Genomic DNA, 26,588 nt, shown 5'->3' with positions numbered 1-26,588 from the left:
CACCCCCGGTGAATTGATAGAGGAAGCGGATTGGATTTTCTTGACTTTGAACCGCATAGAAAAACACCCGTTGATGAATTCAGTTTGTCTGCTTATCCTGCTGCTTCTCTTGTTGTTGTTGTAAAGAGTGACATTAATGCAAAAAAAAGATACCCATAACAACTGTCAGTCATAATCAACAACATATTGAATCAGTCACTGCGTGTAGGTGAACGTTTTTGATAACATAGTCTTTATTCTTAAACAATCACTAACTTCATTCTGATTTTTATTATCAATGCATATTTTTTATTTCATCTCACAATTCATAATGCATAATATGAGCGTGTTCCAATGCAGTGAAATCATCTGCAAACATAAAAATAATAAATTATACTTAATATCACACACAACCAAAGCCTTTGGTCACCCTTTCACACATCAATAAACCCCCCGAAAAGTGCTCTCCTTTACCGCCTTCTCACATCAGCTATTTTTACCGCCTCGCTTTATTCATCCCTTTCTCAAATCCTCTCTTTCTGCTGTCAACCGTTGACATCGAGTACATCCAATTTCATGCATTGCTTTAAGTCCACATGTATCTCATTTGCACCAATATAAACCTCTATAAAAAGATACTTCTATATGCTGGTCTTGCCTGTTGACTTCCAGTGTCATGTCTAATATACTGTATCTCTGTTATGCTGTGGAAGTTGAACTAATCTACCGTTAGCTCTCTGCACCAGATCCATGATCATATTTCACTGCGGTTTGCTCTGTGCAACTGAATGTGTGCTATTTACTGTACATACCACCAACTTAGCATATGATTTCCAACCAGATAAAGGAGAGATGTATAAACTCTCGCTAAAAATACTGATCAAAACGTTGCATAAAAAAGTTTTGGACCGATTCCCCCAAACTTGAAACAATCTTTTACTAGCTCTCGCCTTGAAATCGAACCAAGCTTACATCACCTCTTACAGTCATGCGATGTTCATGCTTTTTCTCGGCTCCTGTAATCCACTTTTCTACCTTCCTAACCTGGCTAAGCTTAGCTGTACACCACCTTTTTTTAATGATAAAAATACCGTCCCAACCTCCTTTAAACACCTCACCGGTGGCCAGGCTTTGTGCAACGGGTGCTGGACAACGAGCGGCCAGCCTTTATGTCTGGCCCCATTCGTGGAACATTTGTAGGACTTCCTGAGTTAGACAAACTAAATGGGAATGAGCTATGCAGTGTACACGGCGTACGCGGTGTACCAGTCAATTCACCTTGTTTATACAGCCCTGTCAGTATGTTGATTTATGAAAGAGAGGCTTTCCACCACAACGCAGCAAATGGCTCATTTCATGGGTCACAAAACCAGGCGGGGGATGGAGACTGTACGGGTTACCATGTCAGAGAAAACAACTGGCGACATCCTCCCCGAACCTGGCTAAATCCAGACGAACTGGTTCCTCAATGAGACACTCTGCTTCCATTGTGGTGGGAAAGTCTTAATGATTGTGACTTTATATTACAAGTCAGGTCAGGGGATTGTTAAACAGTCACCCTGTCCACCAGTGTTGAGAAATCACTAATACTTTCACAATAAAAGTAACAGAAATAGTCTTGAAAACTAGTCAACACATATCCTCACTGCCGGGCCTGCCAAAACAACTTTCTCTTGATTAGAAAAAAATGTCGTCCATATATTTCAAAGGCATGAATACTGTTATATGGTTATATTTGTAGCCGAGCTAACAGCAGAGAAAGGGGTCTGTGTTTTCTTGAGGTGTAGGTGTGAAGTGACCGTTTTTTTTGGCCATGGCTCATAGTGCTGATGATGCTGGTCGTTATGTTCCTCGTGGCATTTGGAGAGAATACTTTTCTTTAACAGTTTGGACATCTCTTTACTTAAAACCTAATAATCCTTGTAAATGTTAAAGAGTATATTGAAGCAATATCAAAACTCAGACTTTTACCTACTTGCACAACTTTCTTTGTCAGTCTTCTCTGCTGACAAACACACCAACCACAGGGATGTGTTGTCAGCTTGTTATTACTATTATTTAGAGACATACTAGACTGCTCTCTATTATATTGCATGAATCAGTCTTGTCCCGTCATTGCAGAACAATATAGGGGAGTTCACGTTAGAGTACTTGAAACAGCCCTATCTGTCCTATTAGTCACACTTCACAGTACACACCTGAGTAAATTACATCCCACCCTATAAGCACTCTGTTTCCATTGGAGTCCAACACAGAGAACTATCAGATACATTCAGTCTTACCCTCACACCAGAGCAGGTAGTGTATTCAAGATCAAATTATGAGAGAGAAAATATAAGAGTAATTGGAAAAAAAACATATCTAGTCTCAAAAAAACAAAAAGCCAGAATAACCATGATAGTAACTGGGATGATAAGATACAACAGATTAGTAATGATGATGATGTTATAGTTATTACTTACAACAATAACACAATAGAGCACACGAGAGTGCCATAGCATTTAGAAAAAGAAACCAATGTATGAAAATCGAACATGTATTAAAGCTTGTTTTTCACAGCATAAATTGGAAATGATAGATATTTGTATTTGTGTGAAGAGAGACCATCATTCCTTTGTTTGTTTATCACAGCTTTTTCTCTTTTTTTTGCATAAAATGTTGGTCAAGTCCTGATTGAAAATGTTTTTTTTCTTCATATATATATATCCTCTGGTTTCATATTAATTCATTTAAAAGGTTTTCACAGGCAAGAGTTCAGTTTTGTTTTTGTCGTCTTGGGTGTACGGTAATAGCTCCTCGTCTTCGCAACACCCTTTTTTTTTTTTTTCAGAGGGGATGGTGGTGCGTATTTTTTGAGGGGGGGGCGGTGAGTTTTCCTATGGCCCCTCCCCCTGAGTCAGGATGAGGCCACTCCCCCCTGCTGGAAGCCCCTCCCCCCGCTGCTATGTGGAGTCCTGATTGACAGCTTTCCCTCCGTTCATGGTGGGAGTCCCTGAGCTCTTCCTGGAGCGGTGCTTCTCCTCTATCTCATGCATTGACGGCTCCCTGTACATACAAACTGTAGTGGAGATGTAAAGAGAGGAGGAGAGAGGAGGAGAGGAGACGACAGGACAAAGAGAGGAGGAGCTCAGAAAGGGGACAAGGGAGAGCAGATTGGAGAGATGGATGTGCAAACAGAGACAAGGTCAGGTGTGAAGCTGGAGGGACAATTATACCAGGCAGGGAATTAGGGCCATGTCAGCACTTTTTTTTGGTCACATTGTTTGACAAGTCATGAGATATATCAAACACTGCTGTCACTAGAAACATGTTACAGGAGACATTTCAAAATAAGCTTGTACCCACAACAGCTAAAGAAACGCTCAAAATGAATGAGGGTTTTCTTCTTGAGTCTGACCGTAAAAACAATGGACTTTAAAAAATAGTTAAGAATTATGGAAATACTTTAAGGGTGCTTTTCACAAGCCATAGTGATAAAACCACAACTTGGCGTTTTTACACTTCGGTTCTGGCACGGATAGAAGATCATATCATATTTAGCATACAGACATGAGTGGCATCGATATTCTCTCATCTATCTTTCAGCAAGAAAGTGAGTAAACAAATTTCCTAAACCATTCCGCTAATAAGTCATCAGATCCTGTTATACCTGTGTATTATTTCTGTGCACATTACACTTATGAATTAAAAAAATATATATTTAAAAATGTAAAAGACTATACCAGAGAAGCCCATTAACTGCAAATGTGTATACTTAAAAGTAGTGCCATCCCCAAACCATAAATCTTTCCTATCTTTAGAGCACCACTAATTTCAATAACGGAACTTTCAGAGACATTAAAACTAGCTTCAGATAGGTAATCCATCACAGTAAATGCACAGTAGTGTCATTGCAAGATTTTTTTTTTTTTTAAGAAAATCTCCTTGTTGCTAAAGAATAATAATATCTGAAGCTAGATAGTTGTCTGCTAAACCAAAACGTTTTACAAGACCACTTTAAAACTGTTCCAAAAACATTTCTCGTACCTTCGATGGGCCTGGGCACAAAGTGTGACGAGGGCTTAGTCTTCTTGACCCGGTTTCCCTTCATGACTTGTCCCTCCTTGGTGAGGCCGAGGAACCAGGCCCGGCCTGACTCCTGCTGCCGGTACACAGTGGACGAGTAGATCACATAGTAGTTCTCGAAAACAGACTCCTTGAACTTGCACTCCGGCGTAAACATCTCCTGCAAAAGAAAAAAGAAGAGAGACTGAAGGATATAGATACAGAATGTGCATGCGGGCTTGTGCGTTAAGGAATGCATACAGTACATATGAATCAATGCATTGACACACAAAATCCACACAAATATTGTATGCATAACCAGCAACAAAGCAGGCATTTTAATGGTCTCATTTCAGAAAGAAAAACAGAAAGCTGTGTCTGTTTCACTCTGCCAATATTGGCTCTCATCACTAGCATGTGTACATTGCCAAGGTCAGTCAACATACTGTATTCACACACACACACGCATCCTTGAAAATCCAAGTAATGATAGTTTTATTAGAATAATGGTGAACAATGGAAGATAGTTATCTCTCTGCTTCATTATCAAAGCAGCAAGTCAAGGAGAAAGTCAAGGGGACACACAGGAGGTGGAGAGGAATGACGAGCCAGATATCGGATACAACACTGTCGGGACGGAGCGCGGTGCCAGATTATTGCCATGACAGTTCAGGACACGAAACAATGCTCTTGACTGTCTAACCCCTAATCTAAGATTAATTAATTTGTGAATTTAATGAAGATAATGATGGAACAGCTGGCTTGGCGGATTTTTTGACGTCTCAGTTTAGGCTTTGTACTGTACTGTATGTGTGTGTATGTGTTTGTTTGGGTTTCGGTGCTGTATTTCATTCATTAATATCTCTCCTGCAGGGTTCTGTGACCTTTTTGAGGTTGTCCAGTTGACTGACAGCCCAATTCTGCTTCCTGCTGGAGGGGACTGTTTATGTGTGTGTGTGAGATGGAGAGAGATAAAGAGCGGAATACTTTAAAGGGAACTTGTGATGAAAACTTCACTTTAGTTTTTTGTGGGCTGCCTAGATCAGAAAATGTGATTCAACAAGCCATTCATATTTGGCTCCCCTTCCTATGTCACATGCAGGCTCATTGGAATCTATCGCCCACAACTATGGGGCGGCAGTGGCTCAGAGGTAGAGTGGGTCGCCGGAGGTTGGCGGAAGGTTGGTGGTTTGATCCCCGGCTCCTCCAGTCCACACGTCGAAGTTTCCTTGAGCAAGATACTTGGCCCCAAATTGCTCCCGAAGGCTGTGCCATCAGTGTGTGAATAGATTAGATCCTGATGGGCAAGTTGGCACCTTGCATGGCAGCCTCTGCCATCTGTGTGTGAATGCTGACATGAAGTGTAACCCGCTTTGAGTGGTCGCAAGACTAGAAAGGCGCTATATAAATAGAAGTCCATTTACCATCTATTTACAGCTTGAGAACTATCTTTGCAAAGTCGCACCGTTCGGCAATGTGACACTTGGCCCAGGCAGCCAATCAAATCAAGCAAGAGGCGGGCGTTTACTATTTTACCACTTCCTTCCTGTTTTGATGCCGGTAGATGTGGTAGGAACATGAGTGTGTAAGCGGGACAATGGCAAATATAGATGAAAGGTTGATATTAGTGCTATTTAGTTACAATGAACTACATAATTCAACGGCACAGCAACAGCAAGAGCATGACGTCTGCTTGAATCCATTTTTTTCCGTTAATCACATTTGATCGGGGGCCTTGTACAGTTGTTATGGCCAACCTCCAGCTAGTCGTTTGTCTGTCTGCTTTTGTGCTGTGCTGGTAGTGTACAGTCGGTTTATTAGAGCTTTTTCGCTGAAAAACAGCTGCGGCTGGAAACAGGGCTGAAAACAAAACAGTTGTGGTCCCTAAAACCAAAATAATGAGTTGAAAGATGCTAAAAAAGCTCAGTAGAGTTTAGGGATAATTCTCGATGGGTTTGTCACTGTAAGCAACACCTTTCACTTTACATGTATTTAACACATTTGACCTATTGTTCATGTAAAAATATGTATTAGAGCAGCTGTCGCCCAACCAAAATCAATGCTGTTAAAGAGTATGTGTATCTGTGTGTTTGCTCGCATTGCACTCCACAGTTTAGCTAAATGAGTCTCAGTGTGTGTGACCGCTCATTTAGAAGACACAGCGAGAGTAGCAGACTGTGTAAAGGACTCTGGGAAGGTGAGGTCACATGGTCGTCTGTGTGGAAACGTCTAGCTGGTCAGCGGGAGGGAGGACGAGCTCTGTGGAGAGCTGGCGGCTGACTTTATCTGGGCCTGCCGGCACACTGTCAAACAGCAGACGTCTCTCTCTCTGTTGGGGCACCGGGGATCACGTCGTGGCTGTCTGGCTGCGTGTGTGTTTATGTGTGAACATATGTGTATGAGTGGGTAGGGGGCAGACAGTGATACATTACACACCAGCAGGCTTTGCCCTTTCTTCATCTGTTTGGATGCCAAAATCAGGCCGAGCACACACACACACACATAAGTGCGCTCCGATATCCTACCCTTCACAATCAGCCACTTTTGCTTTGCTGACACACAGTACAATCCCCTCCAAATTCATCCACAAGGACGACACTCTGTTACTGTCTATGAAGAGTCTAGGAGCAGTTTAGAAAAGCACCCTGGCTGTGGCTTGGGAATGATAGGGGTGGAATGTAAGTGACTTTGAAGTCTTTGACAGAGCACCTTGTTTGTAGATGACTGAGTGGAAATATGAGGTGAAGAGACGGGGGTCGGAGTCTCCCGTGATTAATGGGATCTTCTTAATGGACACGCGTGAACCGCAGAACCACAGAGGGAAGGGAAAGCACAGAAATACACGCTGGCAAACGGCCACATGCGCACACATACTTGATGCAACGCACATGCTGTCGCTGTTCCTTCCTCTGCCAGGAATACATAATCAACCAAAGTTGTTACCGCGGCAAAACAAGGAAAATTAAAAAAAAGAAAAAAAGAGTGTGCTTAATTTCAGCGCTAACAGGCTGTGTTTAGTGATGGCAAACTGTTTATAAGGATGCTTATTTATATTCAGTGGTGATCCGAAGGAGAAAGGCAAAGGACTTGTTAGTGAAACTGGGCACGTGAGACGGCTCACTCGCCACCATTAGGGAGTTGTAGATAAATAAACACACAAGTGCAGTGAACCAACACCATGAAGCTGGGGACAGAATATAAATGTTTTAGTAGTTTCAGCACGCAACAAATTTATATAAATTTTTACCAAAGACTGCCAGCTGAGTTTACAACAACTTATACTACAGTTTAAAATGGACACATGCATTTCTACAGGGACTGAACTTAAAATCTTAAATCTTAAATAATTTAAAGGTACTCTTTGTTTGCTTCTGGTGCTCTACACGCACATACTCGAGCATGCAGGTGATGTCAGTGATGGAAAGTAGCGAAGTACATTTTCTCACTTGTAGGCTAAAATGCCATGTACAAGCTTTGATGCACGCGGTAGGCCTACTACAGTGTGAAAATGGTTTAAATGCAATCCACATATTTACATATGACATTGTCGGTATAAGAGTATAAGCGTAATGTGACTGCTGGGTCACAAACTTTCTAATTTTACAGCTAAACAGTACACTACAAGATGTTTCTGAGAACATTTGAGGTGAGAAATAGGCATTACAGAAACAGAATATTGATTCATATTTGATCAGCGCTGCCTAGTTTGACCGTGTGATCGGAGTTCGCGAGTGATTGACAGCTGCTCAGAGACGGCAGGCTCCAGCTCGGCTCTGATTGGTTGTTTTCCTCCGGTCTGTGAATTTGGAGCACCAGAGGACATCGGAGGACTCAGAGGCACATGATTTTTTTTTTCAGATTACCTGTCTCATGCACTTCTGTCAGGATATAGTGACCGTTTTATAAAAACAACTTTTTTAAATCATATTTGCTCCATTTCTACCCACTGCAGCTTTAACACTAACCCAGTGCCGAGCAGGGGGGGTTGAAGAGGTTAACTTGTTGCAGAGTATTTCTACACTGTGGTATTTTTACTTAAGGAAAAGATCTGAGTACTTTTTCCACCACTGGGTGATGTAATACACAGATGTGCTGACAGCACAGAGCAGAAATGCAAATTAGTAGTTAATGCAAGTCATGAAAGATGAAGAAGAAAAGACGAACAGGTGAAACAAAATGCAGAGAAGAGTACCTAAAACTGACCTTTTAATTAATCTGTACTAGCTAGAGCTGCACATCAAATCAACCAATGTAATGGTAACCGGCTGTTACTTTAACAAATGGCTTTGTCTATCAAAGTGGGGGAATGCACCGACAAATCTAGACAACAGGGATTATGATATAATATAAACGTGGATGAAAACAATACAAGTTTCAAAATACAAAAATAAAATGTGAGAAACACTGTGGGTGGGTGTCGTCTGTTGCCACACAGTGTCAAACACAACAAACATCAATGCAGTACTTTTGTCTGTGTGTTGGAGGCTTGTGAAAGGTGTGGGTGCAGGACAGGTGTAGGAAATGTCAAATGAAACACAAAGTAAGAGAGCAAGATGTAATGGATATGAAACTGGGTTGCCAACAGAACTGGGTTGAACGCATCCTGAATCCAAATCAGATGCTGAGGAGGGAGGCAGCTCTCCGGCTCTACATTAAGGAGCGCTGCTGCTGCCGACAGGCGTCCGTTGACTTTGGATAAAGATGCGGTGGATATAGGGGGTGGGGGAAGCTGAGGACTGAGCCGCTGGTGTATCAGAGAGATTTGGCCTCAGTGAGAATCCCAGGTCATGGAACTCCCGGGGAGCTCATTATTATTCTGGGAGAGATTCAGGTCGGGGATTGTCTAGACATTACTTAAACTGAAAAACTCTCTTTCTCATTTTTCTGTCCCTCTCTTCCCTGTTTATCATTTCCTCCGTCTCACTCGGAGAGTCAATCACTTTCCGACAGCGTTCTGTTCTGTCCTTCCTTGAACTTCCTCCGGAGAGGACGTCGATGGTTAATGGCCAAAATCAAACTATAAACACTCTCTCTCTTTACCTCCAGAGAGCACCGTTAATTCATTACCCGACATCAGCACCATCAACACGTCCATGGAACTTTATAATAAGTATGTACACTAGTGCTAAAACACTAGATTGACAGAAAATGAAACCCCAAAATGTTGATAATCAATTAGTTTATGAGGTAATTTATCAAGCCAAACTGCCAAAAATACCATTACCAGTGTCTCAAATACAGTCAAAGATGCCATAACAGCCATATTTTAGCATTACGAAAATTAGTTAGCTAGGGCGTTAGCGGACGTTAGTTGCCAGATCTCGCGAGACTGTGTAGCTGAGACAGAGAAAGGTCTCGAACAATGTTAATTTTCCCCTGATTTTATCCGTCTGAAAAATGCCATTTTAGTGTGAGAATGTTCTGAAGATAAGTGGCTTGTGAAAAATGGATCCAATATTTACTTTGGTGACTATGGGGCGAAAGAATCGGTCATAATCTGTGTTCACGTTCATTTCTCCCATTGGAGTTAACAGGCTCAGGACATGCTGCTAGTCTCCTAAAGGGGCGGGGCAGTGGCGAAACCCACCTGACACAGATACAGGAAACTGACTCCCAGTGCACCATCTCCTTTCTGAAGATGTCAGTTCAGGCTTTGTAAATGGCATTTTTTACCATTTTCCATAGGCGCAGTTTGAACTTTAAGGTTGGGGGTTCACCAAAAAATCTACAGGGAATGTAATGTGTACAACACAGAGAGGTTTAGTGTTTAGGGATGCTGTATTCCTAACTGAATGCGACACAAGCGAGCGTCAGTGACAAAATCAGCATTGTTTTCTACTGGAATGTTCTAACCGGCCACGAGTGACGAATTCAGTGTAGATAGAGAGCATCTAATGCTATTATAAGTAAATTAAAAAAAACACAAATCTATCTTCCTGTCTTGTTGGTTTCTTATTCTGTCAATAAGAAGACAGAACATAATCGATTATTCATCATTACATTAATTATTAGTTCTGTGTTGTTATAAAAAATACTGGCTACGGCCTCTAGGGGGTTCAGTGAGCCACGTGAACCAACGCAAACTGCCTGTGCCGTTTTCTGACATTTTATAGACAAAACAATTGAGCAACAAAGTGAAAAAATAATCTGCAGATCAATTGATAATGAAACCAATCATTAGTTGCAGCCCTATTGCACCCAAAAACACACAGACTTCACTTAAGTTTTGAATTCAACACTCCCATCTCCTCCGAACCATTTTTGTTCTCTATACTGTAGACAGAAAAAGATCAAGACATGAAATGGCCATTATCATTTGTCACCCGAACAAAGTCTGAAGCTCTCCCTGACCTTCCACACCAACTCCCTCTCAGTCGTTCCTCAGGGCCTTCAGTGAAGGTTTTACTGTGACATTATTTTTTTCTGTGGCATAAATAAGAAGCAGTAAAATTAGTAGCCGAAGGAAGAGAGTATGAACAGTTCAGAGGCTGATGTGTGTACGGCTATGGACAGAGTTCATGAGATGGATAAATGAAGCTGGGCCTACACTGTACGATTTTAGAAATGTTGTTGTGTAATTCTTACTCCTACTGTACGAGTTGATCGTTTGTGATGTAAAGCCAACGCTCACGATTTATGAGCTCACACTGTACGGTCCGATCGTCAGCCACGTCCTGAGTGCTCACACTGTACGTGTATAATAGGAAAAAAACACGGCCTGTCGTACGTTTTACTATATCTATTGTACATTGTTGTCTTGATAGCTACGTTCTGATTACTGTAAGAAAAGTAGAAAAAAGTAACTGACGTTGGGGAATCGGTTCGTGGCTCTACTTCAACTGTGCAAGAGTCTGTGGACGGCCGACCCAAATTTCGGACATGTCAAAAATTCCTCCAACTGTCCGATGGCTGGTTGGGAGGAGTTAATCGGCCCCCAGTCCCCCCTGTACACTGCACGGCAAACGACGCCCGATGAAGCTCTAACTATACCGCCAATAAAATGAGTCGTGCGGCTCAAAATTTGGGCCAAAACGGGCTAAAATCATACAGTGTATGCCCAGCTTTAGATAGATAGATAGAGAGATAGATAGATAGCAGAGAGAGAGAGACAGAGAACAGTGGTTACTGCTGTGCAGTAAACTAGGTCATATTGAGAAGAGTTATAAATAATGGAAGGGAGCTCTTCATTGTAGATGCTCAGCCCCCACGCACTTCATCGCTAAACACTCCACACAAGCATTATCACCCTGCTCACCCGTGGCTACATCACTCTCCAATCAGACTCAACAGCGAGCTCTGCACTCCCTGCTAGGAAAAGCCAAACCAGCGACCAGCATGTACGTAACCACTTAATTGAGCAAGAGTAAACCGACAGGCTAGATACCCGACACCTAGATGAAAGACTGAGAGAAAGGCTGCAAAACAACGACTTCTCAGAGTCATCTCATAACAGAAGACAAAGCTTGTCGCATTCCCTCACTAACAAGACAGGGCAACGCAGCAGGGAGAGAAAAAGAAAAACGAGGGAGCGTTGGGGTGGGAGGATATCCCTCAGTAATTATCTCCGGGGGGGCGAGGGAGAGATAGACGCGCATCTCGAGATCATAGACAGACAAAACAAGACAACAAAACAAGCGAGTGAGAAACTTTATAATTTGGAGAGGCAAAAGAGTGTAATGGAGAATAGAGAGCGAATAAGAGAGGGAGGTGGGGAAAAAAAGATAAAGAAAATAATAGTAAAAGTAAATGTGTAAGTAAATATGAGAAAATGAAAGTGATGGACTTCTTTTATAGCTGTGATTGCACCACGAGAGCGCTTGTAAAAAGAATTGTTCTCCTTTACAGTCCTCTAGCAACACTGTCTATCAAAAACATAATCTCTATTGGTAAATTAAAGTGGTAGATAAAGTGAGTTAAGGAGAGACGCAGAGGCTATTTGAGGGTTGCATGTTAATGTAGCCTCTTTATGAGCACTCCGTGGCTCTTCAAGGCTGATAAGGCTCCCTGTGATCTTAGCCCACCCAACCACTTTCTGCTTACAAATGCATGTTCATTTCCCATGCATCCCATCTGAGACACCGGACCTCCTCCGTATGGCCAGAGAGATCGTTCGCCGCGTGGATTTAATTAAAATGGCCTTTCAACTGTTACTGCAAACATTTAGAAAGGTCAAAAATATATATTCCTCCGCCTGTAAAAATTATGATTAAAAAAATCCACAGAGAGATTTGTTTGTTGTGCTTAAAGCTGCAGTTTGACACTGAGGTCCTGCATCACTTAATGAATAATAATCATGTACTCTGACGCAAATGATGATTTCATCAAGGGTGTGTGTGGGGGGTCGTGCAGCATTCCCAACTTGGAGTCGATTAAACAAATTAAAAGACTTCTGTCTGGGCACGATTCAGCTTTAATTAGACGTAGACAGGTGGGCGGAGGTTTTTTTTATAAGCTTCGTAGTAGGGCTGTGTGAATTGTGCACTTGTTTACGAGCCTTTAGCTATGAATGAATCCGTCCACCCGGGTGAGTCATAACAGCCTGCGCATTTAGTGTACGTCCTTCTTTGAACTTGTGAGTGCTCGTACTTCTGTCGAGTTGTGCTCAAGTCGTACTGAGCGAGAGAATGCTCGTTCTACTGAAATAATGGCGCTGAATTTACTAGACTTTTTAAAAGAAGTGCAGCATGTACAACATTTATCTGGTCTATGTCAAATTGTGCTGCTGTCTCCCTCGCAGTAAAGCGGCTCCCTTTATGTAAGTCGCAGTATAGCAGACACTCGCTTCACCGTGTCCTTCGCTGACTTTACATATTTTGAGAAAGGAAAAATTTGATGGGCAGTTTGTGAATCCCAGCTCTTGGCGGTCATTTATCATAGCTGTCCATGGCAATTAGACGGCCACCGCAATGTCCCTCGGCAGAGGTTTGCGGGTAGCGCAGCCCTCCCGTCCTTTTCTCTCTTCTGTAGCGCTATCTTCAACTGGATTAGGAACCATGAGACTGGCGGTTATATAACTAGGCCAACTAGGGATATCTTCCTGTCTCTATATCTCTGCCTGAGCCCCCACCCCATTTCTCTTTCGCTCTCTCTTACACACACACTCTCTCCCACCGCAACTCATTTCCACAAATGTGCTCCAGAAGCATGTCTTCGTCCTCAGTGCAAACAGCTACGACTTAACGTTTTCTCCAATCTATGGGTCCACCCCCGCCTGTGCATCTGCTACCCACACGAGCCTATATGCTTCTCATATCTCACACTGCAAATAAAATATCCATCTTCACAATATTTACTCCCCCACTGAGTCTTGAAACTTTTATAATCATGCAGTACATTTGGCTGATATAAAAAAAAGACTGAAAAAACATCTACTTCAGAAACAAGTGAAAACGTTTCATAGCTCAGATTGCATTCATGTAAAAAGGATATCTTTTTGCAGTGCGGCATCCTTTCATGACGGCAAGAATCCCGAGTCAAAATCAGGGTGAACATTTCAAACAAAGCAACAGCATCCACATTAAAAGCACAATGAAATTAAGTGGATGTTTCTGTTTATAGCTGCTACATGACAAACCTCCGTTAGTAGTCAGTAAAAGAACAAGAGGCGATTTTAAAGGGGCTGAGCACTGAACTTGACGTCAAATTAAATGTAAAACATGTGCGGTGCTGCTTCAACAACAAAGGGGGGGAATATGTGCTGCACAGCAACACAAAGGCACATCTGAAGAGCCCTCGAATAGAGCGGAGATGAAAGGGCTTAGAAGAGTCTTTGCTGCAGTGGGATATTAAAAGAGACAACAAACGGAACAAAAAACAACACGTGTAAATGAACAAATACACATGCCGGTAACTCACACACACGTGCACGGCTTAACAACACGACTGGTGCAAGGGGTTGTATCTTACCGAGCTGTAGAGCATGCCTTCGCCATTCATGGCGATGTACAAGCCGCTCTTCAATCCCTGGATGGCCACCACTCTCAGACCCACAGGAATAAGATTAAACAGGGCTGCAGAGCAGATAGAGTGAGGTTGAGGGAGGGAGAGAGGGACAGACGGATAGATACAAAGAGGCAGAGACAAAGGAGAGACATCAGACAGAAAGGACAGAATAGGACAATTGAGTTTTCACTTAACTCTTGTAGACACAACAGCCTCTGATCTCTGTTCTTTGGCTATCTGTCAGCAGTAAAGTGAACGGTGCAGGACACGGACAATGGGAACACTGACACACCTCATTGTGACAGTGAAGCATTGACGACATCCAAAACTTTCTGGTACAAAACTGATGGCAGAGCGTCCAACGAGCATTGTTGTTTGGTGTAAACCGCTACCCACATTGCTGAGTAAAAACATATTTGATGATTTAATATTTGCTAAAGCGATGAAATTACAAGGTAGCACAGAATGACGTATATTTTGCAAAATGACTTTCACACTAACTTATGTGACTTTATATGCAACATCTATAGTTTGACCTGACATGGATAGGGATGGGTATTGTTAGGATTTTATTGATACTCTACTCTTATCGATACTCCTCATTGGTTTGGATCTTTCTTACTGGTTCTTTTATATTACTGAATAATCATCCCACGACACAGAGAGCAGAAGAGCTGCTGCAGCATGATAATAAATTACACCAAAACATTAAAAAGTACAGATAAAAGAACCGGCAACGTCAGAGCTATAATTTAGCAACGAGGCCCTGGGTTACGGTACCCATCCCTAATTAGGGAGCAGCTATACCGTTGCAATGTGCCAAGTATTTCTCTGTAACATTAAATATTTATTGACTAAATAATTAACCATGAAAGTTAAAGTTCAGAAAAATCATTTTTAGGTATATTTTATTAAGAATTTATTGTTTTTTGTGGATGTGGTTTGATCAATTATTACTGATTGCTGATTGGTGCACGGAAGTTTGTGACATCATCTTTTTCCAACTGAGCCCCGCAAATTTTAAAGTACTGATAAAACAGCGCAGACATAACTGTTTCGAGTGAGAGGAAAATTGTGTGTTTGTGTTGGATCCCATCAACATCACAGTAATAAGATGATTGAGAACATTTGTTTTCAGGGCCTTTAATGTTGAATAACACCATGCAGATGACACCACGTTATATTTAGAAAAGTTTGGTCTCAAAGATGTTTGGCCAATCAACCAAGAGGCTTTATTAACGCGATAGTTCTGTGTTTTGAAGTGGTATATGAGGTACATTCTGTTAACAAGTCTAATTTTATTCAACTTACTGTTATCTCTGTAGGTAAGTTCTGTTGAATCTGAGAATTGTGACTTTCATGGGCTTTGGTGTGATGAAGGTGTGAGGACACTCTTTACTCCCTGTGTTGTTGGGATGATTGTTCTGCAAGTGGCGATGGGGACTATCAGATAAAGCTGGCGGGGACGAGAGGAGACGTGCCAACACGGGTCTGTCCTCCGAGCAGATTCAATTTCACTCAATAAATATCGACGTGCTGCTTTCGCCTGCCAATGGTTTAACTCTGCCCTTAGGCCACTAGTGCGGGTGATACACACTGGCCACTCTTGCAGTTTTGTATACCCTTGAGAAGCCAGATGTTTGGTTTACACTGGCAGAATGTGAGTCCATTAACACCTTTTTTTTCAGGCTTCTCAGTCTCTTTTTCCATCACTTTTTTCTTGTCATAACTCTCTACTTCACCTCTGCCTGTTCCCTTTGCTCCTCTTTCCATTTGCCTTTCATGGCTGCTGCCTTTGTCGCTCCGATGACTGGCAGTGTCTCTCCGAGGCACCGTCCACAGTTCGGCCACGTACCACTAAAACCCAAGAGGGTTCCACCTCGGAGCACCTCCACCTATCAAAACATATTTAAGCTTTTTCTGAGCAGTCATACTTGCAATAGGGCCCCTCAAAAGACCCAACGTAATAGCTTGGCTTGTAAAGTGAGAGGAAAATAGGCATAAAATATGGCGCGCTAGTCCACTATTTTGCTATAATTATGATCTGCCGTCCCTGCTCTCATTTGCCTGCCAAAGGATTACACCACTGAAGGGGAGCTGTTATTCACCTTCTAAATGTTCAGCTTTTCTATTTGCAGCTCCAGCGGTTGATGGATTCCATAATTACTACTGTTAGAGTACCTGACGAGTATTTCTCTTCCTTAATAACCTCAATCCTATCTCTCACAGAGAAAAGATAGCGGCCGAGGTGGTGCAAGGACAGAGTTAAGAGATTTTCAGGGATCCTCTATATCGTCAAAGGACCAGACAGAATGGGTTCAAACAACCCAATAAAGCGAAACCCTTGAAACGGCAGTTCTTCCAGTGGAGCAGTAATCGGCTACAAGCAAATCCTTACAGGTAGACTAAAGGAAGTGCATTTGATGTGAGAAATACTGGCACAGCAGGAAATAAACCCTGCAGGAAAGCTTTAGAGAAACACTGAGCCAAACTTCATATGCCAAGGGCACGTCTCCAAAATCCAGTGAGAAATGCAAATCTGAAGATGGGAGAACTGGTATATAGGGTACAGGTGTTTTAGTCTTTAATTGTGCCTTTAATTACATTTTTGTGACACTCCTTCATCCCAGAGTTGATGAAATACTTGAAATTAGTGACAACTAATAGAAAAAGTCTCGCTTCATGCCATCCATCAACCAGGAGCATCAGAGACAAACGGAGTGTGAACGCCCGATACCACAGGTGTCTCATAACCAGCAGTATCTTTCTGGAGCTGCAGTCGTGTGCAGGTAATTACTGCAGGCGATCAACTGGTGACAAATTAATAACTGCTCAAATTTGAACATGGCTGTTTAATTAATTGAATGGTGTTTCACAACCCTTGCGGTTCGTTAAGCGTAGCTCTGCCAGTCATGCTTACCACAAAAGCAGCTTTACATCCTGCAGTAGCAATCTATTCTATTGCTTCTCACAATTTACTGAATATTTTAGGTCAAAAAAGGATTTTATTAAAGCAGAATTCGATTTATTTTTGGATGCATTTCTACAGCTAAATCTATTTTCTGTTCAGTTGTGTCCTTGTCTCAGCACTTGTTGTCATCCAGCGCAGACATATAGCAAATAATAAAAAAAAAAATGGAATTGAAACGCACTCCTTCGGGCTGAGGTCGCACCTAGTATGCAGGCGCCGTCATGCTCCTCAATCCCAATCGGTTCCACTGAACCTCCCCCTGAAAATAAATTACTGTATTCCATCTGCCGAAGACGTTGCAGGTCAGAGGGCTGTGTGGTTCAAGGGTGGAGGTAATCTATTATTCTGATAATCAAGCCGGTCAATCGATAGCTCAGTGCAAGACATGAATACAAAATCTTCATTGTCCATTTCTATCCCACTTTATCACTTGTTTGTTTACTCTTTCTGTCTCTAAAACACTTTACACTGCTCTTGCTGCACCTCTGCTCTCTTTCTGTGTCTTCCTTCGGACCATCTCTGAGCTCGATGCCTCTCATATAGAGAATTATTCATTGGGTACAAATGGGGAAGGTGGTATTTTTAGTTTCCTCTGGCTGAATTATTCACTGCATTCCTACATCCCTGGGCCAGCGGGACTACTTAACAAGAGGATTACCTAGAGGTGGGGAAACCCTCGCATACAACAAAGACCTCATCAGCCTTTAGAACACAATGGTGTTAAAAGGTGCGCAGAGAAAATGCGTTATACAGATCTTTTCTTTTTTTTGTGTGCAGTAATCCTTTTTGTCCTGAAGACCCTTCCTTTGTGCTATAAGTACTGAAGATCTATCTCCTCATAACATATAAAACGACGGGTGACAGGGAGAGACCGTTCTTTTTCACCGCATGGCTGCTACGGTCCAGCTGGCAGGATGTTTTAGAGAAGAAAGGTCATGATTGGTTTCCTGTCTGGCTTCACTCCAGACTGGGAGTGTCGTCATTATCGCTTTGACGACCATTCTCCGCTGACACATATATCTCTTCCTTGATCCTTTGCTCCCCATAGGAAGAGAAGACTCTACAGACTCCACTGGTTTTCCCTTTTTCCATTCCTGTGAGGGCAGAAGGGCGTGTGATACCTTTAGGGGGCTATTCCCTGGAGACCATTTATCCACTGGTAGTCCACTATGGAAAGTCGATCGGTGGTGAAATATTACAAAGAAGTGGCTGCAGGGAGGGATCTTTGTGATTAGAAGTGAAGCTGCGGGGCTACAGTTGTTCCAGGCAATAGGTTTTTTTTCCGGGAAGGAATTTCTGCTGTGATAATCACACACGCTTCAGAGCCAAATCAATCAAAACAATGTGCCACTTACAATCATGCAGTGCACACAGTAGAAATGGTTTACTTAGAGAGACCGGGATAGGGAAATTGGAATTCGTTTTTACATGGAAATAGAAATGTAAGATGCTCCATAGATATTGTATTTACTTACCGTGAAAGGTATACGTTTGAGAGAACTAGATAAGAATTCATAAACCATCTGAGTGGGTTTTGAGACATTTATGTCAACAGTTATATGCCATGCATACTATTGCATAACCAATGCAGAAAAGAGAGCATTCTGCATTGTGCAGCTTGGTGAATAGCTCCCTTTTAAAACTATTTTTTTTGTATTGCTAATCCAATTCAGAAAGGTCATTTTAAACTAATTTTGGAGTGCTTTCGGCTCGGCTAAAAATGATAAAGCACAGCTTATAAAATGTGTTAATATGTTATATAACCAAGTGACTCATTGCCATTAAATGTTTCATGCTGGAAGCTGCAGCTTCCACGATGCTCCACTCACTGTGGTCGCTGTTCTCGTCCTTGCTGCCGTCGATGGAACCATCCGGCTTCATCTGCAGGTAGAAGCCCTGCTGGCTGAACAGTCGTGTCACGATGCCTTTCAGCTGCGGCTCTGAAACACGCACAGACACACACACCACACACACACAAACAGGACACACGCATACACACACACACAAACCGTCGGCCAAGCCGCAGCCCCATCCCCACCAAGAATATGTCAGAACAGCATTCTCATAACTGTGACAGAAACACATAAAAGAGTTGATACCTCTGGCTTTAGCTCTTCATATCAGGCGGTTTAAAATGTTTTACGAACACACGATTCACAAACATAAAGTGTACAGTGTTTAATTAAAGAAGACAAGTTGGCCGTGGAAGATGAAGAGTACCAGCAGAACAATTATAGACTTTTCACCCTTGAAATTGCTGTTGTGTTTTCATGTCAGATAAACAAAAGCCTTTAGAAACCATACAAAATTAAATTACTTTATGATGTGAATCTCTATAAATATATTAATTAAATACTCAGTTATAATTAACCATTTACAAAGTCTTAGTGTTCTTGTGGCACAGTCCAGCCTCCAGAGTTGCCTGCTAACAAAAAAAACTCAAACTTACAGCACTAGAACCACAAGTTCAGCCCTTTTATTTAACTCTTACCAGCTGTTGAATATCAATACGACTACGATGGACAGTTTGTAATGAGTCATCTGTTGTACCACATAATCCCCAAAAACAGCTGTTTAACGCAAAGAACACCATGACAGAAAATCAATGAACTCATAACGTCTCACTATCTAGTACAGAAAAAATCAATTTGCATCATTTGTAAACCCTTTTAAAGTCACTTTGTAATGTACACTAACATGCCAATGGTTTCTTTATTTGGTATGAAGCAACCGTGCATTTTTGGGGTTGATATCACTGATATTCAATGAAAGAGTTTTTACAGGCAACAGGTTCACCCCAAAGGATTCCAGCGCTTTTTTTTCTTGACCTCAAGGAAACTGACCTAAAGTTTCTAAGAGGTTTTTTTCCCCATTGCAATAACCCTGAACCGACCTCCAACTTTGAGACTGTGACATCTGGCAGCTGGCCAGCGTGCTGCTGCTCGAAACACTCAACACTTCAGGGGAGCAGGTGGAAACGAGGATTAGCTCGGGGCAAAGAGAGACTCTCGGCCTCACTGCCAGGAAAAAAATGGATGTGTAAAAAAGGATTTATCTGAGGGGAAATGTAGGTGCGATCACCGCGGTCTATCTGATGTCCGGCAGGGCTTTTTGATTTTGTGCAAAAGCGGTAGTCAGAGTCAGATGACACCTTTAGCGTAAACTTGGGTTGTGGCTTTTGAAGGAAACGCTGGAGAAGTAAAGTTTGTTTGCCAGATGAAAGAAAAGATAAGAGTGTGTGCAAACGTGTTTCTGAGGCTTTACTGTGAATAATGAATGACTACAACTGAACAGTGTTTGTTTTCACGATTGCAGAGATTTTGAGACAAGCTCCATTGAAATCAGACATCAACTCAGATGCTGGATGTTACTAATCCATTGTTTATTTTCTCAGCCCGACAAAAGAAACAAATTATGCGTTTTGTCACAGTTGAATTGGCGCTCAGTTTCATTTTATGTGGCTAAATATACACATTCAGCAACTGAAAAGGCTTGCTTCGCAGGGCTCACAACATGTTCTGATAAATGATGATTGCAATAAGGAAATATGAGTGAGTCGTCCAAGGTCATAACAAGACGTTGGAGGTCATGCAAGTCTAGACGGGCACATAAAACCCCCAAAAGCAAAACATTTTCAAAGTTGGCATCAGGGGAGAGAAAAAAATCCCAAGTTTTTTTTATCTGTCTTTAACAGTAACAGCAGATGTTAAGCCTTTATTTAAAAGCTGATCGCTGCAATAATTACTGGTGCATTTGCTTTTTTTTATATTTTACAGAAGACACGAGAGAGCCCATGAGAGACTATGCGGAGTAGCAGTGACCCCCAACTAGAGTGGGTTCACCTCAACTGTACATCATCCTGACCATCAGTCCCCAACTCACCTACCCCTGGGATGGGGCCATCAATTCCTGGGACAGGCCCTTCATCATCCATCACAGGCTGGGTGAGCAAGAAATGTGTGTGTGTTCGTGAAAGTACATGAGAGTGTACACATCTGTAAATCACATGTGATAACTACACCTCCATAAATTAAGAGCTCAACGTGGGCCCCGCTGACGGCTCATCAGTTCCAATCATTTAGCAGAGAGTGTGCACTGTGTGTGTGTGTGTGTGTGTGTGTGTGTGTGTGTGTGTGCAGGTCTAAACAGGCTTCAAGCCAAACTTCAGAATTTACAACATGTGTTTGTGCTTTTAAAAGTGAAAGTCTCTCAGCGGCAACATACAGCAAATCATCCTCTGTGTGTGTGTGGGCCATTAAAACGTCAATAAATTTACTTCATACCAATACAGAAGGACAAAAACATTTAGGTACGTCGACAAATGGCATCATGACCGTGAAATGGTGAATGATCACCTGTTCTGATATAGTGTTTGACAAGGAGAAACACAACATATCCATATAAATACACCATATAAAGAGCCTCTACTACACGTATACACAGCAGTACTTGACACATATTTACAGACACAGAACAAGTAGCGGGAGGATAAAGACTGATCCGACATTGAACTGACGAGGAGAATGAGGCAGAAACGAAATGAGAAAAAGATAGAGGAAGAGAAAAACAGGAGTGAGACAAACGACTGGCTAAAGGAGAGCTTTAAAAAAAAAAAACAGGTAGGAAATTAAGCTTAAAAAATCCAAGAAAGCCACACAGAAGGAGGGATGAAAGGAGAAAAAAAAGAAGAGATCAGCAAGGGAGAGGGTCGTCGGCTGTCAGACAGGTGTTGAAGCCCCCCGTCCCTCCCTCTCTGTCCCTCCCCAACCACCTCCCCCCCTCCCACACCCCCCTCCCTGGCCGAGGGGGAGTCGACATGGGCGCGAGAGATGGGGTGGAGACGAGAAGAAACACAGCACACACGGATGGAGGCTGAGCTACTGACCTAGCCTGCAGCCCTTATGGGACACCTGTGGAGGTTTCGAGGGTGCATCTTACGAAGGATAGAAGGAAAAACAACAGTCTTTTAAACAGGCATAAATTCTACAGGGTTATCGGCTGTTTATATGCAAATAGAATGGCAAGGCATCAGTGGGAAGATAAGGATGATCAGTTAGAGGAAAATACAGCATCTGTCTGCCTGTGCTTTCTGTCTGTCTGTCTGGCCATGTATATGGATGTGAAAGGAGTTACTGTACCTACCTGTCCAACAGTCTGTCTGTTTCTATTCAGGCATTTTGTGGCAGTTTTAGCACTGAGACTGTTTATCTGTGTGATGAGGCTGCGCGACGACAGGGTTTTTAATTTAGTCTGGCTGTCTGGCTGGGTGTCTGTCTTCCCTTTTCTGCCTTTTTTAAAAAACATGTCTGTCCTGCCCTCATCAGTCAGTCTGTCTGTCTGCAGGACTCTTGAGTGGACCTGACTGTCGTTCATCATCACACACAGAACTATCTGGATTCAGGGGAGGGCTGGCTTTGTGATGTGTGCACCATAGGGGGAATAAAAAAGAAGGGGAAGGCTATACAACGGTAGTGTAGTATAGGCACGGAGCCTTATGTCTATCAGCCAGAGTATAGCTCTTAATCACTACGGCTATACCTCACTTCCTTCACTGCAGCAAATGCTCCCTCTCTGCAATAAACATTTACCATTAAAACATTTAATCTCAAAAGAGCCTTGGTGCACTGCGGTGCAACTTATCTCCCCCTCTGTTTCCCCACAATCTGCAGTAATATTGAATTAGGTAATAGTCTTTTTTTGTGTCAAGTTGTATGTGTGTTTGGAGGAGAGGGGGGTGGGTTTGCAAATATGAAGGGTGCATAATCGAAAGCTTAAATAGATGTTCAAGCTGTGACTGGGATAGTTTAGTTCCAGGGTAATTGATTATTCTGATCAGAGAGGCATCACAATAAATGAAGGGGGGTATAACGTCATAGCATACAGATCATTTCCTATACATTCAGGCTGTTATAGGTATATGAGGGAGGGTTTGTGTGCGGTGGATCCACAAAACAACAAGAAGACCTATAATGGAACAGGTGGATTTTTACGCACCGCGGAGAAAATCTACCTTTTTCTCCTCCGGGTTCAGTATTGGAGCCTCTTGACTGCAGTATAATGCTCCAAAGAGGGGCGGGGTGGCTGGTAAAGGGGGGATGGAGGGTGGGGGGGGGGGGCTAAAACCGCTTCCATAAGCACACATAACACATCTGGAAAAGAAAAAAAGAAAAACAAATCTACAGCACTGACCTGGTCGCCTCCGAACGGGTCTTTTCTTGCCGCTGCAGAAACGCACTTTGCTGAAGACCCCTAAGAAATGCCTCTCGCAGAGAGAGCGCGGGTCTTTGCTGGGGCTCGGCCGCCGTTTGGAGGTGGACACCCGGTCGCTGTTTGACTCCCTCGCCTGGCGTCTCTGCCGGATCAGGGAGCTGGCGATCGCAGCCATCTCCCCGAACCAGAGTCTTATAAATTAAAAAAAAAAAAAAAAAAAAACTAGAGTCTAGTTCTGCAGAGCTCGGATCTTTTTGGTGCAGCAAAAAAATAAAAATAACCAAGAGAGTTGATTCTGTGTTTCAACGTCCACCACGAGTCCACCAAATGTCATCCTGATCAGAAAATCCTCCGAGGCATCTTTACGCGTCAGGCAGCATCCTCTCCTCTTCTCTGTTTTAGCGTGTATAAATCAGCTGCTGGCGAGTTTTCTGGCACTCAGTGATGGCTTCGACTCAACACTGATATAAAACATGAAATGTGCAAAAGCTATAGGCCACACAGAGGGGCCAACATGACATGTCAGCCGTGAAGACATGCACGCAACAGTGTTGGTGGTGAGTTGGTGCAGCTGCGTGTCATTTGGAGAGCTTTCAGGTATTCCAGGTGAATTCCAGCGCCGCGTCTCACTTGGTAATCCTCATCTGCAGCCTCTTCTCTCTGGCTTCCTGACGCCTTTTAATCATGCACATCAACCTAAATCCGTGCACGAGCCTGGTCAAATCAACTCCCCCCCCCACCCCTTCCCTAATTCATTACTCCATGCAGAAACATGAATGAGACCTCTCGGTGCAGCCAGGAGCCCAGGTATATATGTGTGAGCTCATGCAGTCTCTCCAGGTTCTTGTCGATGTGCACCTTCGAGAATGCAGCCGGGAGATCAGCAGCAGAGGCTCTACTCTGCAAGGATGCTGCAGAGATGTAATTCAAGCCTGCAGGGAGGGATGCTCGTCTTGAAAAGTAACAATTAGTTGAGGCGAAAACGTTGTTTTTTTTGTTGTTGCAGCGCACAAATGATGGAAGTAGAGCTGGAGCATTCTTCTCAGTGCGTCCTGAATGCTGTCGGTGTGAGAGTGGACTGTCTTGGTCAGCCTCCTCTCTCTCTCTCTCTCTCTGTGTGTCTCTCCCCTTTTCTCTCTCTCTCACCCCCTCTCTCTCTCTCCCTCTTCAACTCTTTTAACGCAATCATACGTGATTGAGGTTCCTATTAGGAATTCTCGGAGGGCTTGTACGGGGAAGGATCGATGATCTCCAGGAAGAAAAACGGTGGGAATGTAAAGTATATAAAATAGGGGTGCTGAATGTTTTATTACAGTAGTGAGCCCCCCCCCCCCTCCCCCCACCTTCTTTTTTCTCTCTTTATCTTATTTTTATTTATTTATTTACTTTTTCATTTATTTATTTTCTTTTTCTCTCTTTATCTTATTTTTATTTATTTATTTACTTTATTCATTTATTTATTTTCTTTTTCTCTCTTTATCTTATTTTTATTTATTTATTTACTTTTTCATTTATTTATTTTCTTTTTCTCTCTTTATCTTATTTTTATTTATTTATTTACTTTTTCATTTATTTATTTTCTTTTTCTCTCTTTATAAGTTATTTTTCTAATTATTCCCCCCCCCCCCCCCCCCCCTGTCTTTTGTTTATTGTATATCTTTCCTTCATGCAACTAAATGTATTCTGTAACCTGTGATGGATGGATGGGTGGGTAGGGAGGGGGATAGGGAAGGGAATTTGGACTTAACTTTGTAAACAGATCTGATGAATGATATCTATTTTGTTTGACTTATACGTGTTTTGTATCTATTATTTTTGTGGGATAAAATCTTTGAAAATCAATTAAACATATTTACCAAAAAAAAAATAAAAATAGGGATGCTGGGTGGTTGTGTTTTATGCAGGGGTAAATGGGTGCGCGCATTTGGGATAATGTGCACATCTTAAAAAGGGGGGTGGCTGATCTCACAATTGTCTCCTTGAATTACAATAAATATAATCCGAAGTTGCAAGTTTTCAAATGGGGGCACATGCACCATGAGGCGGTGATGTGCATAAACAGAGATATCTTAATCAGCTTTACTACACAGCAATCTTATCCTCATATAGTTTATACCCTTAAGGGTTATTTTCTACAATCCTGGTGGCCACACATGCCATAAAGAACATATTAAATGTGGCTAAAAGGATTACCCGCAACAGGTTTCGACACAAACACACACAGAGTATGAACCCAAAACACTGAAATGGTATACACTGAAGACCCAGACAGTGACGCAACACGTGAATACATATGATTTACGGCTTATGGAAATGACACAGGACAACTCCAAAACATTCCAAAAAACATATAGCCCAATAGTCCTTATCATAAACCATGAATAATACTGTAACACCAAAGCTTAGAAAACTGCCCTTTCTCTGAGCCAGGAGAGAGGGAGTGCATACATGAATATATGTGCATGTATTTTGCATGTGTTTCTCTCATAGGTCACACCTGGGAACAAATGCATACCAATCGATTTTCACTGCAGTCGACGTTTTCATTGGAATTCAGAAAATATAACTGTAACTTATGTAAAAGGATGAGCCTTAAATCAATGCAAAGTCCCCCCAAAAATGTCCTGCAAACGTGTCATTGCACATGTGAGCATGCCTCTGGTTTCATGTCTATTATTGCATGAGCTGCAAGGGGAGCACACACACACGCCACACACACACTCTGCTGTGGGAGGAAGAACACGTGAGTCTTCAGCAGCACAGCAAACCTCTCTCTCTCTCTCTCTTTTCCCCGTGATGAAACAGCATGAAACATTTAGAGGCTTTTTCTGGGACTCGGTTTGACATTCTCTCTCTCTCTCGCTCTCTATCCAAACCGAATCCTCAGAGAGATCGAGAGAGAGATGATTTTCTTTTGACTACCACTGTCTGCACCCTCACTTATGTAAGGTTTGGATATAATGGATGAAAAGTGTTGAACGTGGTGTGTCTCTACATGTGTGTGTGTGTGTCCCAGAGAGAGAGAGAGAGATGGAGGGCAGCTGCAATGTTTTCCCAGAGAAATAAAGATGGACAGAGAGAATACAGATAGCAAAAGAAAAGTTTGCAAGACTCTAAATCAAAGCCTACAGTCTGTATTCTTATTGAGTTGCCAGTGAGCGGTAGAAATGCCACTGCAGCATAAAGAAATATCAATAACGACTTCAATATATCATTCATCATTCTAACGATTATGCAGCAGCGTGATATACGTTTCTTAGAAGGAAAAACCCAGCTGGTGGTTTGTACTACATGCAGTGAGCTCTCTCACCAGTGGGAGGAGAGACTTTGTGCCGTGTAGAGCGCCATAGAGACATGATGGGACATATATCTTTGTCAGGGAAAGATAAAGTATTCCCTAATGAGGATCTGCTAGGCTTCCTCCCTGTACAACGAAGACAAT

General features: G+C 42.4%; 1 protein-coding gene across 4 annotated transcripts in view; it reads right to left on the bottom strand.

Moving 5' to 3' along the window:
• Positions 1 to 211: 211 nt before the first annotated feature.
• Positions 212 to 26,588, bottom strand: part of fgf12a (fibroblast growth factor 12a) — a 41,296-nt gene continuing 14,919 nt past the window's right edge. For 2 of the 4 annotated variants that reach the window (XM_037787242.1, XM_037787241.1), the window contains exons 2-5: positions 18,766 to 18,876; positions 13,930 to 14,033; positions 4,006 to 4,204; positions 212 to 3,037 (exon numbers count right to left, since the gene is read on the bottom strand). In XM_037787242.1, the coding sequence (XP_037643170.1) occupies positions 2,922 to 3,037; positions 4,006 to 4,204; positions 13,930 to 14,033; positions 18,766 to 18,876 (530 nt within the window). In that variant the 3' untranslated portion in view covers positions 212 to 2,921. Of the gene's footprint in view, positions 3,038 to 4,005; positions 4,205 to 13,929; positions 14,034 to 18,765; positions 18,877 to 21,821; positions 21,870 to 23,125; positions 24,459 to 26,588 lie in introns of those variants that run through there. The other 2 variants (XM_037787238.1, XM_037787239.1) reach the window with 2 other exon arrangements.

Source organism: Sebastes umbrosus, chromosome 12 (assembly GCF_015220745.1).
Source record: "Sebastes umbrosus isolate fSebUmb1 chromosome 12, fSebUmb1.pri, whole genome shotgun sequence".
NCBI lineage: Eukaryota > Metazoa > Chordata > Actinopteri > Perciformes > Sebastidae > Sebastes > Sebastes umbrosus.
Note: the sequence above shows the minus strand (reverse complement) of the source record. Positions and strands in the feature narration are given on the sequence as shown.